Source organism: Fragaria vesca, linkage group LG1, assembly GCF_000184155.1.
Source record: "Fragaria vesca subsp. vesca linkage group LG1, FraVesHawaii_1.0, whole genome shotgun sequence".
NCBI lineage: Eukaryota > Viridiplantae > Streptophyta > Magnoliopsida > Rosales > Rosaceae > Fragaria > Fragaria vesca.
In genome coordinates, this window is record NC_020491.1 from 13,090,618 (window position 1) to 13,102,302 (window position 11,685).

General features: G+C 38.0%; 3 protein-coding genes across 4 annotated transcripts; 1 reads left to right on the forward strand and 2 right to left on the reverse strand.

Moving 5' to 3' along the window:
• Positions 1-2,864: 2,864 nt before the first annotated feature.
• On the forward strand, positions 2,865-5,073 carry LOC101311612 (40S ribosomal protein S6-like). 2 transcript variants are annotated; one of them, XM_004288121.1, is made up of 6 exons: positions 2,865-2,966; positions 3,056-3,120; positions 3,782-3,839; positions 3,921-4,029; positions 4,177-4,449; positions 4,570-5,073. In XM_004288121.1, the coding sequence occupies exons 1-6, from the start codon at positions 2,961-2,963 to the stop codon at positions 4,803-4,805; spliced, it is 747 nt and encodes a 248-aa protein (XP_004288169.1). In that variant the 5' UTR covers positions 2,865-2,960; the 3' UTR covers positions 4,806-5,073. The 2 variants fall into 2 exon arrangements, with proteins under 2 accessions (XP_004288169.1, XP_004288170.1); XM_004288122.1 differs by lacking the exon at positions 2,865-2,966 and having other exon boundaries at positions 3,109-3,120; positions 3,782-3,843; positions 3,924-4,029.
• Positions 5,074-5,623: 550 nt separating this feature from the next.
• Positions 5,624-7,002, reverse strand: LOC101299243 (peroxidase 17-like). Its single transcript, XM_004289253.1, has 3 exons — positions 6,748-7,002; positions 6,404-6,595; positions 5,624-6,199 (listed from the first exon to the last, which is right to left on the reverse strand). Exons 1-3 carry the CDS (start codon positions 6,940-6,942, stop codon positions 5,624-5,626), a joined length of 963 nt encoding a protein of 320 aa, XP_004289301.1. The 5' UTR covers positions 6,943-7,002.
• Positions 7,003-9,839: 2,837 nt separating this feature from the next.
• On the reverse strand, positions 9,840-11,463 carry LOC101312090 (peroxidase 17-like). Its single transcript, XM_004288123.1, has 3 exons — positions 11,244-11,463; positions 10,975-11,166; positions 9,840-10,569 (listed from the first exon to the last, which is right to left on the reverse strand). The coding sequence occupies exons 1-3, from the start codon at positions 11,445-11,447 to the stop codon at positions 9,976-9,978; spliced, it is 990 nt and encodes a 329-aa protein (XP_004288171.1). The 5' UTR covers positions 11,448-11,463; the 3' UTR covers positions 9,840-9,975.
• Between the last annotated feature and the right edge of the window lie 222 nt (positions 11,464-11,685).

Genomic DNA, 11,685 nt, shown 5'->3' on the forward strand with positions numbered 1-11,685 from the left:
ACCCGTAGTCTAATTCTAAGTTGGTCTATGTCATAGGAACCACGTAGGAACTTATGTGCATATCAAATTTAGGTTGTATATTTGCTCACGGTGTAGACTTAAATGAGATTAGAAATCGTCTTCTTTATTCTTGCATGGTTGTTTGGTTGAGTTTGCATGAATGTTGGTTGATCACATGTATATATGTATAGAAGTAATTTAGGATTTATTATTAATATTGTTCCGAAATCATAAAACCTTTAAACCTATATGCTTATTTCGATACTTACATTAGATTAGATGGATCTACCCTGTAGTTGGATCCCCGGTTTAGAACGATCCCTGCTTGCTTTATACTACGATTGATTTGTTGACAGGGTTAATTGATGCGTGTGCAAATACGTCTTATCACCTATGAAGGATCATTGGAACTAAGTTGTGTTTCAGCAGTGCTTAGCATCCACAAACTGATGGTCAAACATAAGTTATCAATCGAAGTTTGGGTAATATGCTTCGATGTCTGGCTGGTGATAAGCCTAAGGAATGGGACTTGGTGTTACCCCACGTTGAGTTTGCCTTCAACAGATCGAAAAATCGAACCACAAAGTGCAGTCCTTTCCAAGTAGTGTATGGGCAGAATTCAAATAATGTTCTATATTTGACGCCTCTTCCAAACCCAAGCAAGGTGAGCAGGAAGGCAGAAGAAATGGCTGATTACATCAAATCCATCCATAAAGAAGTGAGGAAAAGGATTGAAGAGACCAACCTAAAGTACAAGGTTGCAGCTGATCAACACAGAAGAAGGGTTGTGTCTGAAGAAGGTGACGAGGTCTGGGCAGTTTTGACAAAGGACAGGTTTCCTACCGAAGCCTACAATAAGCTTAAAGACCGTAAAGTTGGTCCATGCAAAATTCTCAAGAAGATAAACGATAATCAACTATAACTCCTGAGCCATGTGAAGACTTCAGATGTCTTCAATGCCAAGCACCTCTGCCCGTACAAACTCAAGGACGAGTTTTCTGCAACCCGGGGAGAATGAAGCAGTCAGTAATTAGTTTGGAGAGACTTAAGGTTCCTCCTAGAACCTAGAGTCTTATTAAATGTTATTGTCTTTATCTTTTTATCTGTCATTATTCTAGTGTTTCGTGCAGTCTTTAGCTAGAGGGTTCTAGAGCCTTAGTGCATTTATTGCAAGTAGTTGAGTTAGGGTTATTTAAAGGGGTTGTAGCTTATGTTTGTCTTCAATTCTGAAAATTCAAAAACATTAGTTTATCAAAAACCTAGTCTTTTCAACTCTAAGGGTTCAGTGTTCAACCCTTTTTACTATCCCTAGTTACTTCCAGCTTCAGATTCTACTAAGGGCCTGCATCAGTCAGGGGTGTGTGGATTGTAATTTTGGGTGTAAATTTCACTCTCATCTAATTGATATTTTAGCAAACTACATATTAGTTACTAACCAAATTTCAGTTTACAAATACATCCATTTACACAATATTTTACACATTTAAAGACAAAAATTAACAAATCAGGACAAGTTGATGTCCACATGCCATCTGTCACCATGTATTTCACCAGAATACCCTTCATTACATATTCTACTGCTACTATCGTCGAGAAATGTGCTACTGCCGAGTAGGAATGTGCTACTGACGAGAAAAGTGCTATTGCCGATGCTATTGCAATTTTTTTTTCTGGAAATTCTCCGGAACCAAATAAAGTTGTTATTGTCGATTTAGAAGCTACTACTGTTGACTACAAAGCTAGCTGCAACTGTTATTGTTTAAATCATTATTGCAATGTTGTTACTGTTAAAATCTGTGTTTTGCTGCTACTATTAAAATCATTACAGCAGTGATGCTACTGCTACTATTAAAATCATTGTTTTGCTGCTACTGTTAAAATCATTACAGCAGTGATGCTACTGTTAAAATCATTACAGCAGTGATGCTACTGTTATTGTTCGTGTATTGCATCATCAAGCATTTTGATTTTTGACACAGTAGCATCAAACCACCTTCATACACCAATTCAATCAAGCTTTTTTATACTAATTACAAGTAGCCTCAAACCTTTTCCTCGCAAACACTTCTATACATGTCCCCACCAACACAGTAGCAACAAGCCTTTGACACAAACATCAAGCTGTTAGATTTTGTATTAACGGACAAAGAGAAAGAGAAAGAGGGAGATAAAGGAGCGAGAGAGATGGAGAGAGGTGTACCAATTACAAGGACTCCACCAACGAGATCTTTAAGCTGGCACGGTCGTCGAACTACCGTCATCTTTTGTCGTCAAACTCCAATGCCGGTACCGTGATCTACAACATCGCAGTCCACTCTTTTGATAACTCCGAGCCCGATCTCGACCTTCTTCCTCATCGTCGATGAGCATGATGGAACAACGAACCATGACAGCCGCACTTGTACTACCAAAACTATTCGAACAAGATCCAATCTACGTGGAGAGAGAGAGAGAGAGAGAGAGAGAGAGGTTTGACAGGAAAAATAATTAGGTCTCAGGCTTGTGTCTTAATTTGTTAAAAAAAATTGAAATTGAGTTTTTTATTTTTAAATTTAATCATATGTTACTATGTAGTTTTCTATTTATATTTTAAATTTTAATATACATATCATGCAACCGCCGGATCTACTCGCATACAATACGGACAAAAGCCCGTACAAAGACCACAGACGGAAGCCGAACGTTTGTGTAAATGAAAAGCCCGAACGTGTAAATGAAAAGCCAATACATCTGAACCATCAATCAAACACTGTATACGTGGACGGTCCAAAACCCATAAAAACACAAACAAACGGTCCACCTCAAATACACACCAGCAACCCTAAAATCACCTCATATATAAACCCCCTTCACACTCTCAGCTACAAAAACCCTAATCCCAGCTGCCAAGCGCCGCATAGCAACCGGAGCATTTCACCCATCTCGGCCGCGGCGGCAGCAGCAGCAGCAGCGGAGCAATCATGAAGGTTCGAATCTCTCTCTTTGAATCCGAAACCCTAACCCTAATACGGTGCGTTTTACTGATCGGATTTTTGTGTGTTTTGTTGGGTTTCAGTTCAACATCGCGAATCCCACCACTGGGTGCCAGAAGAAGCTCGAGATCGACGATGACACCAAGCTGTAAGACCACTCTGACCTCTCCTTCTCAATTTTGTGATTTCCTGTGTGTTTTTTTTCTTTAATTTATGAATAGATTTTAGCATTATTAGGTTTTGTTTCGATTAATTTGTATGGAGGTGATTGAAAAGGCCTTTGCTTTGAATAATCTACATGATTTAAGTCTTATTTGTTTCAGTATTATGATTTAATTCTTATTTCATTATTACTCGTCTGGTTTGTAATAGTGAGGATAGAAAAGCCGCTACTTTTTTGGTGATACTGTTAACCGAGATATTGAGGAGAGAAATGTTGTGAAAATTTTGATATATTTGACCTTAATTGTACGAGTGAGCTTGTTGACTCAGTATCTGTTATGCGATCTGTGTCTGATTATATATGGTGCTGTTTTCTTGTGATGTTGGTGGGAGCGAGGTTGTTTACTTGGAAAAGTTTTATAGCATCTCATCTGTGGTATTGACTGATGACATGAGTAAATTTTGTGTACATAGACGATTTCATATCAATTTTACGTAATTTGCAAATTGTTAGTGATCTACGTTTAGATTGTGTTTGGAACTGATTGTCAATTTGTTAGCTTAATATTTCTTTTGCTGATCATAGCTAAAAAACCATTTTTTTACTTTGTTCTTCGCTGATATCATGAGCACTAATTAACCTGCAGGCGAGCATTCTGGGACAAGAGGATCAGTCAAGAAGTCAATGGTGATGCACTTGGCGAGGTGTGTATTCTACATTTCTTATGGTTCTATACTTTAGTCGTTTTATATCGACTCTTTTCTTTTCCTTTTAACTTTTAACAGGAGTTCAGGGGATACGTCTTCAAAATCATGGGAGGCTGTGACAAGCAAGGCTTTCCTATGAAGCAAGGAGTGTTGACTCCAGGGCGTGTTCGCCTTTTGCTTCACAGGGGTATGTTGTAATGTTATTAGTTTCCATGGGGGAGGGAGAGGCAGAGATAAACATGTCATTTCATTTGGTGAAACTGGATCTTTATTATCATATGTTCTAGTTTTTAACAGTTTTTGATTTTGTTATTGTCTGTGAAATTTTTTTTAGGAACCCCATGCTTCCGAGGACATGGAAGGAGGAATGGTGAGCGAAGAAGGAAGTCCGTTCGTGGATGCATAGTTAGTCCAGACCTCTCAGTACTGAACTTGGTCATAGTTAAGAAAGGTGACAATGACCTTCCTGGACTGACTGATATTGAAAAGCCAAGAATGAGAGGTCCAAAGAGGGCATCCAAGATCCGCAAGCTATTTAACCTCACCAAGGATGATGATGTGAGGAAGTACGTCAACACATACCGCAGGAAATTCACATCCAAAACTGGTGGGTTTTTATTTGTTAGCTCACTTGATATATGTGATTACTAGAGGCAAAATTGAGAAGACATTGATCTTTATTTGTTGGTTCATAGGCACTATTTAATGTAAATATTCTGTTTGGCAGGCAAGAACTGCAGCAAAGCTCCAAAAATTCAGAGGCTGGTTACTCCTTTGACTTTACAGAGGAAGCGAGCAAGGATTGCAGAGAAGAAGAAGAGAGTTGTGAAGGCCAAGTCAGAGGCTGCAGAGTATCAGAAGCTACTGGCTTCCAGGTTGAAGGAGCAGCGTGAGCGCCGCAGTGAGAGCTTAGCCAAGAAGAGATCAAGACTCTCATCTGCCACCAAGCCATCTGCTGCTTAGTTGTCTGGTGGGAAAATGTTGATGTCTTGGCTCTGAACAACATCATAGTTAGGATGAGGTATTTCTGATTGTTTATTTAAAGCTTTCAGAGTTTATTTTGGGAATGCCGAACATGTTCCAGGCCGACATTTCAGATTTTGTTTGTGTTTAATGAGTTTCGTGGATCTGGATCAGATATAAATGTTTGAATTAGTATGTGTTGTTGCGATGTGTTGAGCTTCACAGAAAGCTTCACCTTGGCTTAACAACTGAATCAACAACTTTTTGGTATTGCTGATTTTGAGATTTTGGATCAAGCACTAAACGGAACCAAAGGACTTGTTAGTTCAATGCAGAAATCAGTCGGATTATTATTATATCACACATTTCTATTTGGATTTTTAGATGTAGCTGACTTTTTTTTTCTCGCCTTTTATGGGTTCTTATTTGGGTTAAGTTCAAAGTTCAAACCATCTTCTTTTGTGATCTGATCCCTCGTCAGACTCCAAACAAAGCACATTTGGCTCGTCTATATTTTAGCTTTGCAATTTTGATTCAATCATTTCAACCATCCTCGCTCATCTTGAGTCTCTTGTTTAACATTCATGGGTCACCTAGGCATGGATTTGTCATGTATACATGGAGATTGCCCGACAACCATGCTTCTGAACTTGCCGGATTGTTCATGTAAGCAAAGGAAATAAAGAAAGATACTCTTCTAAACGCAAAAACGTAATGAAACGCTTTGATTTCAAAAGCGATTATTTATAATCCAGTTCTGAATTGTTAATTTTGAATCTTACAAGCATCCCAACTTGTTCATTAGGGCATTTGTCCTTTTAATTATTTTTTGGATTGACCACCCTGCAATTTTTCCTTATCTCCCCAGGTTGCTGGACCTGCAAGTCACCCATCTTTAGCATCCCCTCAACAAAAGCCTTGAAAAATCCTTCTTGATCAATGCTGAACTGATTAACAAATTCCCTTGTCCGCGGAAATGTGAAAAGAGTTTGATCCGAATTCAGAAACCCTCTCCCGGAAACCAAGTCCTTGAAGTACTGATTATCAAATAGCACTGATGTTGCATCAAGGTCTCCGGTCACGTTTTGGTCCACATTCAAAGGACAGAGCTTGTCTAGCTTTTCTCTAAACTTGGGTTCAATGGCAGGGTCCGGCTTGCCAGTGCCAGATTGGTTATACAGCTGAAACATGATCGAAAAGCACCGAGCTTTGCCAATGGAATGTGATCCAGAGAGCGCAACCATGTCTTTTGCAGAAAGATTGAATTTGCTGAATAGATCAATGAGAAAGGTGGCATTGGATCTTGGACTTGGCATTACATTGTCTGAAGCTTCTTGGCTTGCTGTTAAGCTATCCAATCTTCCCAACTTCACTTCCCAACCTGGTCCTCCAGTCTGAGTTACAAAACATTATGTGATATAAGCAAACCACATCCAGAACTTGCTAGATCAAAATCTATCTCTGTCTTCAACCAAAAAAAAAAAAAATTCTATCTCTGTCTAATATATGCGATGAAAAATCTAAAATGCACATAAGCTTAGCACACAAGTTCTTATTAGTTATAACTTATATGTACTACTTTGATGTTAGTGTAATACCAGGGCAACAGCATCTCTAGAAGCCATGATAATGATATCAGCGCATGAAACAACTCCAGGACATGCCTTCTCCAAAGCTTCCTTGGCTTCATCAACAACTTCATAAGATCTCAATGAATTTATATTTGCAAGGGCGAGTTTTTCTCCGAGCATAGTTGGTGTGTCATCAAGTAACAGTGAAGCATCACAACCCTACAGGGATACGAAAATAATACAGTAATGTTCAGTGTATGATAGTAACAATTGACGAAATATAATACTCCTATTCCTAACAAAGCAAGAATTCGACTTTGCATATAGGGAAAGAAATCAATATATTTTTCCTTACATATGTAGTTGCTTACATTAACAAAGCAATCATGAAACTGGAGTCGCATGACTGAGGCAAGGCTCCGGGGTTCTCTTATCAAAGCCTTCTTCATGACATCTCGGACGATGGATTCGGCTTTTGGGCACACTCCCGAGTAATAACCGGTCCGGAGGTCTGCGGTGGCACCGGTTGTCATGTGTAGGAGGAAGATTATCAAGAGAGGAGACATTGGATTTGGAGAGACTAGTCACTTAAGTCTTAAGCGCTGGTTAATTTGGAGTTGGTTTGCAGCTTTTTAAACTTGTGGATTGCTCATGCCATTGTACAGAGAGAAAGTATCTGTAAGACATATGGTCAAATTCAGATTGTGGAGTTACGTTTTGTATAGATAGTATTTGATTAGAGTTAATGGAGTATATATGACTTTGAATGTCATCTTTGACTTGTTTTATTTTAGTGGATGCATTTTTCATTCTCCATTGCTTGTTGAAAGAGACGTTACAAATCTCTATCATATACTAGAAGTAGCTCCTTATGTGGTATACACTTCAGGCTCGTTTGTTCATGGAAAGTAAGAACACATTACACATTTGAGTAGGCTGAGCCAAAGAGTCGACCATTTTAAAAAAATCATCAACCTAAGGTCATTCTCTTGAGATGGTTTGAGGAGAGTCATGTGATAGTAGTCTCTGATGCTTATTATAATATGAGGTTCAAGCTACGTTTTAGTCTTATATTATGTAATGTCATTAATTAAGGCTTGAGAAATAACCGCATCACCCAAATTAAAAAAAAAAAAAAAAATTACATCAATCTCTTTAACTAAACTATGTTAAAGCATAAGTAGCCAAATTTAACATCGACAACCATAGTAACTTGCCTCCACCCTATCATCACCGGAGGAAAATAAACCATCGTAGCTGCCTGGTAGAAGAGAAAGTAAAAGGTGAAACAATCTGAATTTGGGAAGAAACTCATGTCTAGTCTTTTTCTTACAAGAAAAAATGTTCAATGGTAGAAAATATATGGATGATACCGATCGAAGCTAGCAAGTTCCTAAGTACAATTTATTGTCAGCAAATGTGATGGTCCATTTCGAATCCTTATATTGCAAGTGTCCTAGTTGCAGGACCAGAACACCAGATAAACAAAGGCCCCTCCATTCACATTCACGAGCCAAGGCTGAGATGATAGTCCCTCCATTATATGCAAGAGACAACTTTCACAAGTCACCAGTTTGCAGGAAACCTTGTTTTTAGATGGAAGCTTTTTTAATGAGGACCTTTAAGTTGAGGACTTGTTGAGGACTTTTCGGCTTATCCCACTTTTCGATCTTATATCCACATCTTGACCGTTCAGTTTATAGGTATTTATGGGTAGATCATTTCTGTAAATTTTCAGCCATATTAAAAATCGTTAAAACATTCATAAGTGTGATTTATCAATTATGAACTTGAACGGTTCATGTTTGACAGATTTGGTTCGTCCATTAATTTGATCTAGTTTGTTACCTTAACGATCACCGATTTGGCTGAAAATTTGTAGGGTTGATCTACACATATAGACCTAAAAACTGAACAGATGAGATGACAAAATGTGATTGAAAAATATGTTTTTTAAACCATAAACCGAAAAGTCCTCAATTTAAGGATCTTTATTAGAAGGGCTTCCGTCTTTAGATATAGATAGATGGGTACAGTCGAAGCAATTTCCCAACATACAAACCACATTTTCTTTCACTTGATGGTGTGACACATAATAAAATATTTTCCGGCATAGAATCGTAAGGAGCTCAATGAGGGCCTAAGTTAAGGAATAAGGACTAGTTTAGGTTTTTTAGTTAATGGGTTAAGAGACATACTTTTTAATTATATTTTTACATATTAACCGTTCAGTTTATAGGTCTACTAGCTTTTTACCTTATTCTCTCCTGTTATAAAACTCGCTACCCATTTTTCTCTCTCTAATTATCTCTTTATTTTATTTATTTATTTTGTTATTTACTATAGTAACCCTTGTTTTTAATAGTCTGAATCAACTTGATAGGGGCAATCATTAAGGTATCAAACTAGATCAAATCAATTAACTAACCAAATTTGTCAAACATGAACCGTTCAAGTTTATAATTTGTAAATCACACTTACGAATGTCTTAATGATTTTTCATTTCGGCTGAAAATTTGCAGACATGATCTACTTATATATACCTATAAATTGAACGGTTGAGATATGAATACGCAATCGAGAAACGGGTGAAACAAAGAAGTCTTCAACTAGTATTCAACTTAAAGGTCCTCATATTTATTTATTTTTGATTGAAACTTAAAAGTCCTCATTAAAAGGGCTCCATAGAATCTTAATTTGATTTATTGAAACCCTTTACTTATTCTGTATTTTCAAAAATAATCAAATCGACTAATTATCTTCGTGCTAATTCTAGAGTCTAAGTGAAACTTGAGATAGTGAATAACGAAATTTAGTGGAAAAATGGCTGTCATTCCTCAACTGAAAAATGTTGTTATTCTAGATCTTTAATCTTTGAAATTGGTCGACTAGTACATTTGAAAATGATGTGCGCACTCACTTAATTACCAGACACAAAATTTTGTGCCATTTGAGTGATTTGACTTGTCCAATCTAGAACAGTAAAGAAGCTTTTCAGATGAGGAAGGTTGGGATTTCTGCATATCTCACTTCAAATAATTTTGGTTTACTTTCTCTTGTAGTGCACATTAGTCTATTTAGAAGAATAGGGTGCTTCTCATCTCCAGCGGCCTTTAAGCCGAAAGTGTTCGATTACAAATCCTAAAGTATATGCTTAGTTGCTTACTAATAAAATTTTCCTACTTCCGTTATCTGTTATTATCTTTACCATGTATGGATATGTATAGACTCAAACGCATAATGTCTCACATTAGCTTTCTTTGTTCTTCTCTTTCGCCTTATGAGCATTTTACTTGTGAACAAATATTGCTAGCAAATTATCGATTCAAGAGGTACTGAAACGATCAAGTTTCGAGCATGTAGTTTTGAATCTTTATCTGCCCGAACCTAAAAACTAACAGTTCATTAGGTCTTGTTACAGAAATCTAACTGAATCCAGACTTCTGTTTACTACTTTAGTTTTAAAAAAGAGTTCTGTTTACTATCAAGTATCAACATCACTCTACTTTCTCTTTCCATATAAAAACCTTCCACAATTTGATTACATATCAGACTTATTAATGCTATTGAAGATGACATAATATCGTAGTCTGATCCCTTCAAGACTCCCAGAATGTTTCGACAGCGCGACGATTAGCCACCCTGCAATTTTTCCTTATCTCCCCAGGTTGCTCAATCTGCAAGTCACCCATCTTTATCATCCCCTCAACAAAAGCCTTGAAAAATTCTTCTTGATCAATGCTGAACTGCTTCACAAATCCTCTTGTCTCCGGAAATGTGAAAAGTGTTTGATCCGAATTAAGAAACCCTCTCCCGGAAGCCAAGTCCTTGAAGTACTGATTATCAAATATTATAGGAGTAGCATCAAGGTCTCCAGTCACGTTTTGGTCCACATTCAAAGGGCATAGTTTGTTTAGCTTTTTTCTATACATTGGTTCAAAAGCAGGGTCCGGCCTGCCTGTGCCGGATTGGTTGTACAGCCGAAACATGATGGAGAAGCACCGCCCTTGGCCGATGGAGTGTGACCCTGAAAGCGCAACCAGGTCTTTGACAGAAAGATTGAATTTGGCAAAGAGATCAATGAGGAAGGTTGCATTGGCTCTTGGACTAGGCATAACGTTGTCTGAGGCTTCTTGGCTTGCTGTTAAGCTGTCCAATCTTCCTAGCTTTACTTGCCAATCTGGTCCTCCAGTCTATCACAAGGACAAACCACAACGACAAAAGAACTCTCTTAATTCACATAAATAGTATCATTTCCTCAAAAAAGGAAAAAAAAATTAATAGCAAGGTACTGCAAATCAAGATTGCAGATACAGCAGTAAAAAGATAAACACCTTTTGGGTTCAGGAGTTCATAAATCATAACTCTTTAGCATCAATTGACAGGACAAAAGAAGAAAGAAAACATCTTTTGCCAGCTTTACTCATTTCATCCTTTAATTACAGAAAGAATACCTCACTGCAAATCCCACTTTGATATGGGGTAGACTTCCAAACATGGTCTTGTAACAAATTAAGTTAATTAACAAAACTAGATTTTACCTTTTCGGTTTGGTAATGATAAAAATAGATAAGAGGGAGATAGAGAGAGATGCATACCAGAGCAACAGCATCTCTAGAAGCCATGATGATGATGTCAGCACAAGAAACAACACCAGGACAGACCTTCTCCAAGGCTTCCTTGACTTCATCAACAACCTCATAAGATCTCAGTGAGTTTATGTTTGAAAGAGAAAGCTTTTCCCCAAGCATGGTTGGTGTGTCATCAAGTAACATAGAAGCATCACACCCCTACAACACACAACTTAAAACCATCAACACAAAAAGGCCTATAACCAAATTAAAGCCTTTTGCTTTGTCATACTCACATTAACAAAGCAATCATGGAACTGAAAGCGCATGACAGACGCAAGGCTCCGGGGCTCTCTAGCAAAGGCCTTCTTCATGACATCCCTGACTATGGTTTCGGCTTCCGGGCACATCCCGGAGTAATAACCGGGACGGAGCTGCACGGCGGCCGCCCCGGTTATTATGCGGAGGAGGAGGAGGAGAGGAAGGAAGAAAGGAGACATTGTATGTTTCAGTTTGTGGAGTGGTCCAATCTAATTATGTGCATGTATATATAGGTGAAAAGGTGAAGAGGGTGTTACCCTTTTACTGTTTGGGATTGGTGGGGTGCTAAAAGGATGGTTCATAATGAGGGGTTTGAGAAAAAAGAGAGAGAAGGCTTGGAATTTCGTTGGTGTCTGTGAGTGTGTGTCAAAAGATGAGAGGGTTTGTTGTGATAACAGGAAGCAGGGGAAGGCAATT

What these genes read in the sequence shown, in the direction of transcription:
- LOC101311612 (XM_004288121.1), top strand. An exon ending in ATCGACGATGACACCAAGCT is followed by an intron (nt 3,121 to 3,781) that starts GTAAGACCACTC and finishes ATTAACCTGCAG; the next exon opens with GCGAGCATTCTGGGACAAGA. An exon ending in GAAATTCACATCCAAAACTG is followed by an intron (nt 4,450 to 4,569) that starts GTGGGTTTTTAT and finishes TCTGTTTGGCAG; the next exon opens with GCAAGAACTGCAGCAAAGCT.
- LOC101299243 (XM_004289253.1), bottom strand. Translation starts at nt 6,942, where the DNA reads ATGTCTCCTCTCTTGATAATCTTCCTCCTACACATGACAACCGGTGCC. An exon ending in TTCATGATTGCTTTGTTAAT is followed by an intron (nt 6,596 to 6,747) that starts GTAAGCAACTAC and finishes GTATCCCTGTAG; the next exon opens with GGTTGTGATGCTTCACTGTT. An exon ending in CTAGAGATGCTGTTGCCCTG is followed by an intron (nt 6,200 to 6,403) that starts GTATTACACTAA and finishes TTTGTAACTCAG; the next exon opens with ACTGGAGGACCAGGTTGGGA.
- LOC101312090 (XM_004288123.1), bottom strand. Translation starts at nt 11,447, where the DNA reads ATGTCTCCTTTCTTCCTTCCTCTCCTCCTCCTCCTCCGCATAATAACC. An exon ending in TCCATGATTGCTTTGTTAAT is followed by an intron (nt 11,167 to 11,243) that starts GTGAGTATGACA and finishes TGTGTGTTGTAG; the next exon opens with GGGTGTGATGCTTCTATGTT. An exon ending in CTAGAGATGCTGTTGCTCTG is followed by an intron (nt 10,570 to 10,974) that starts GTATGCATCTCT and finishes TCCTTGTGATAG; the next exon opens with ACTGGAGGACCAGATTGGCA.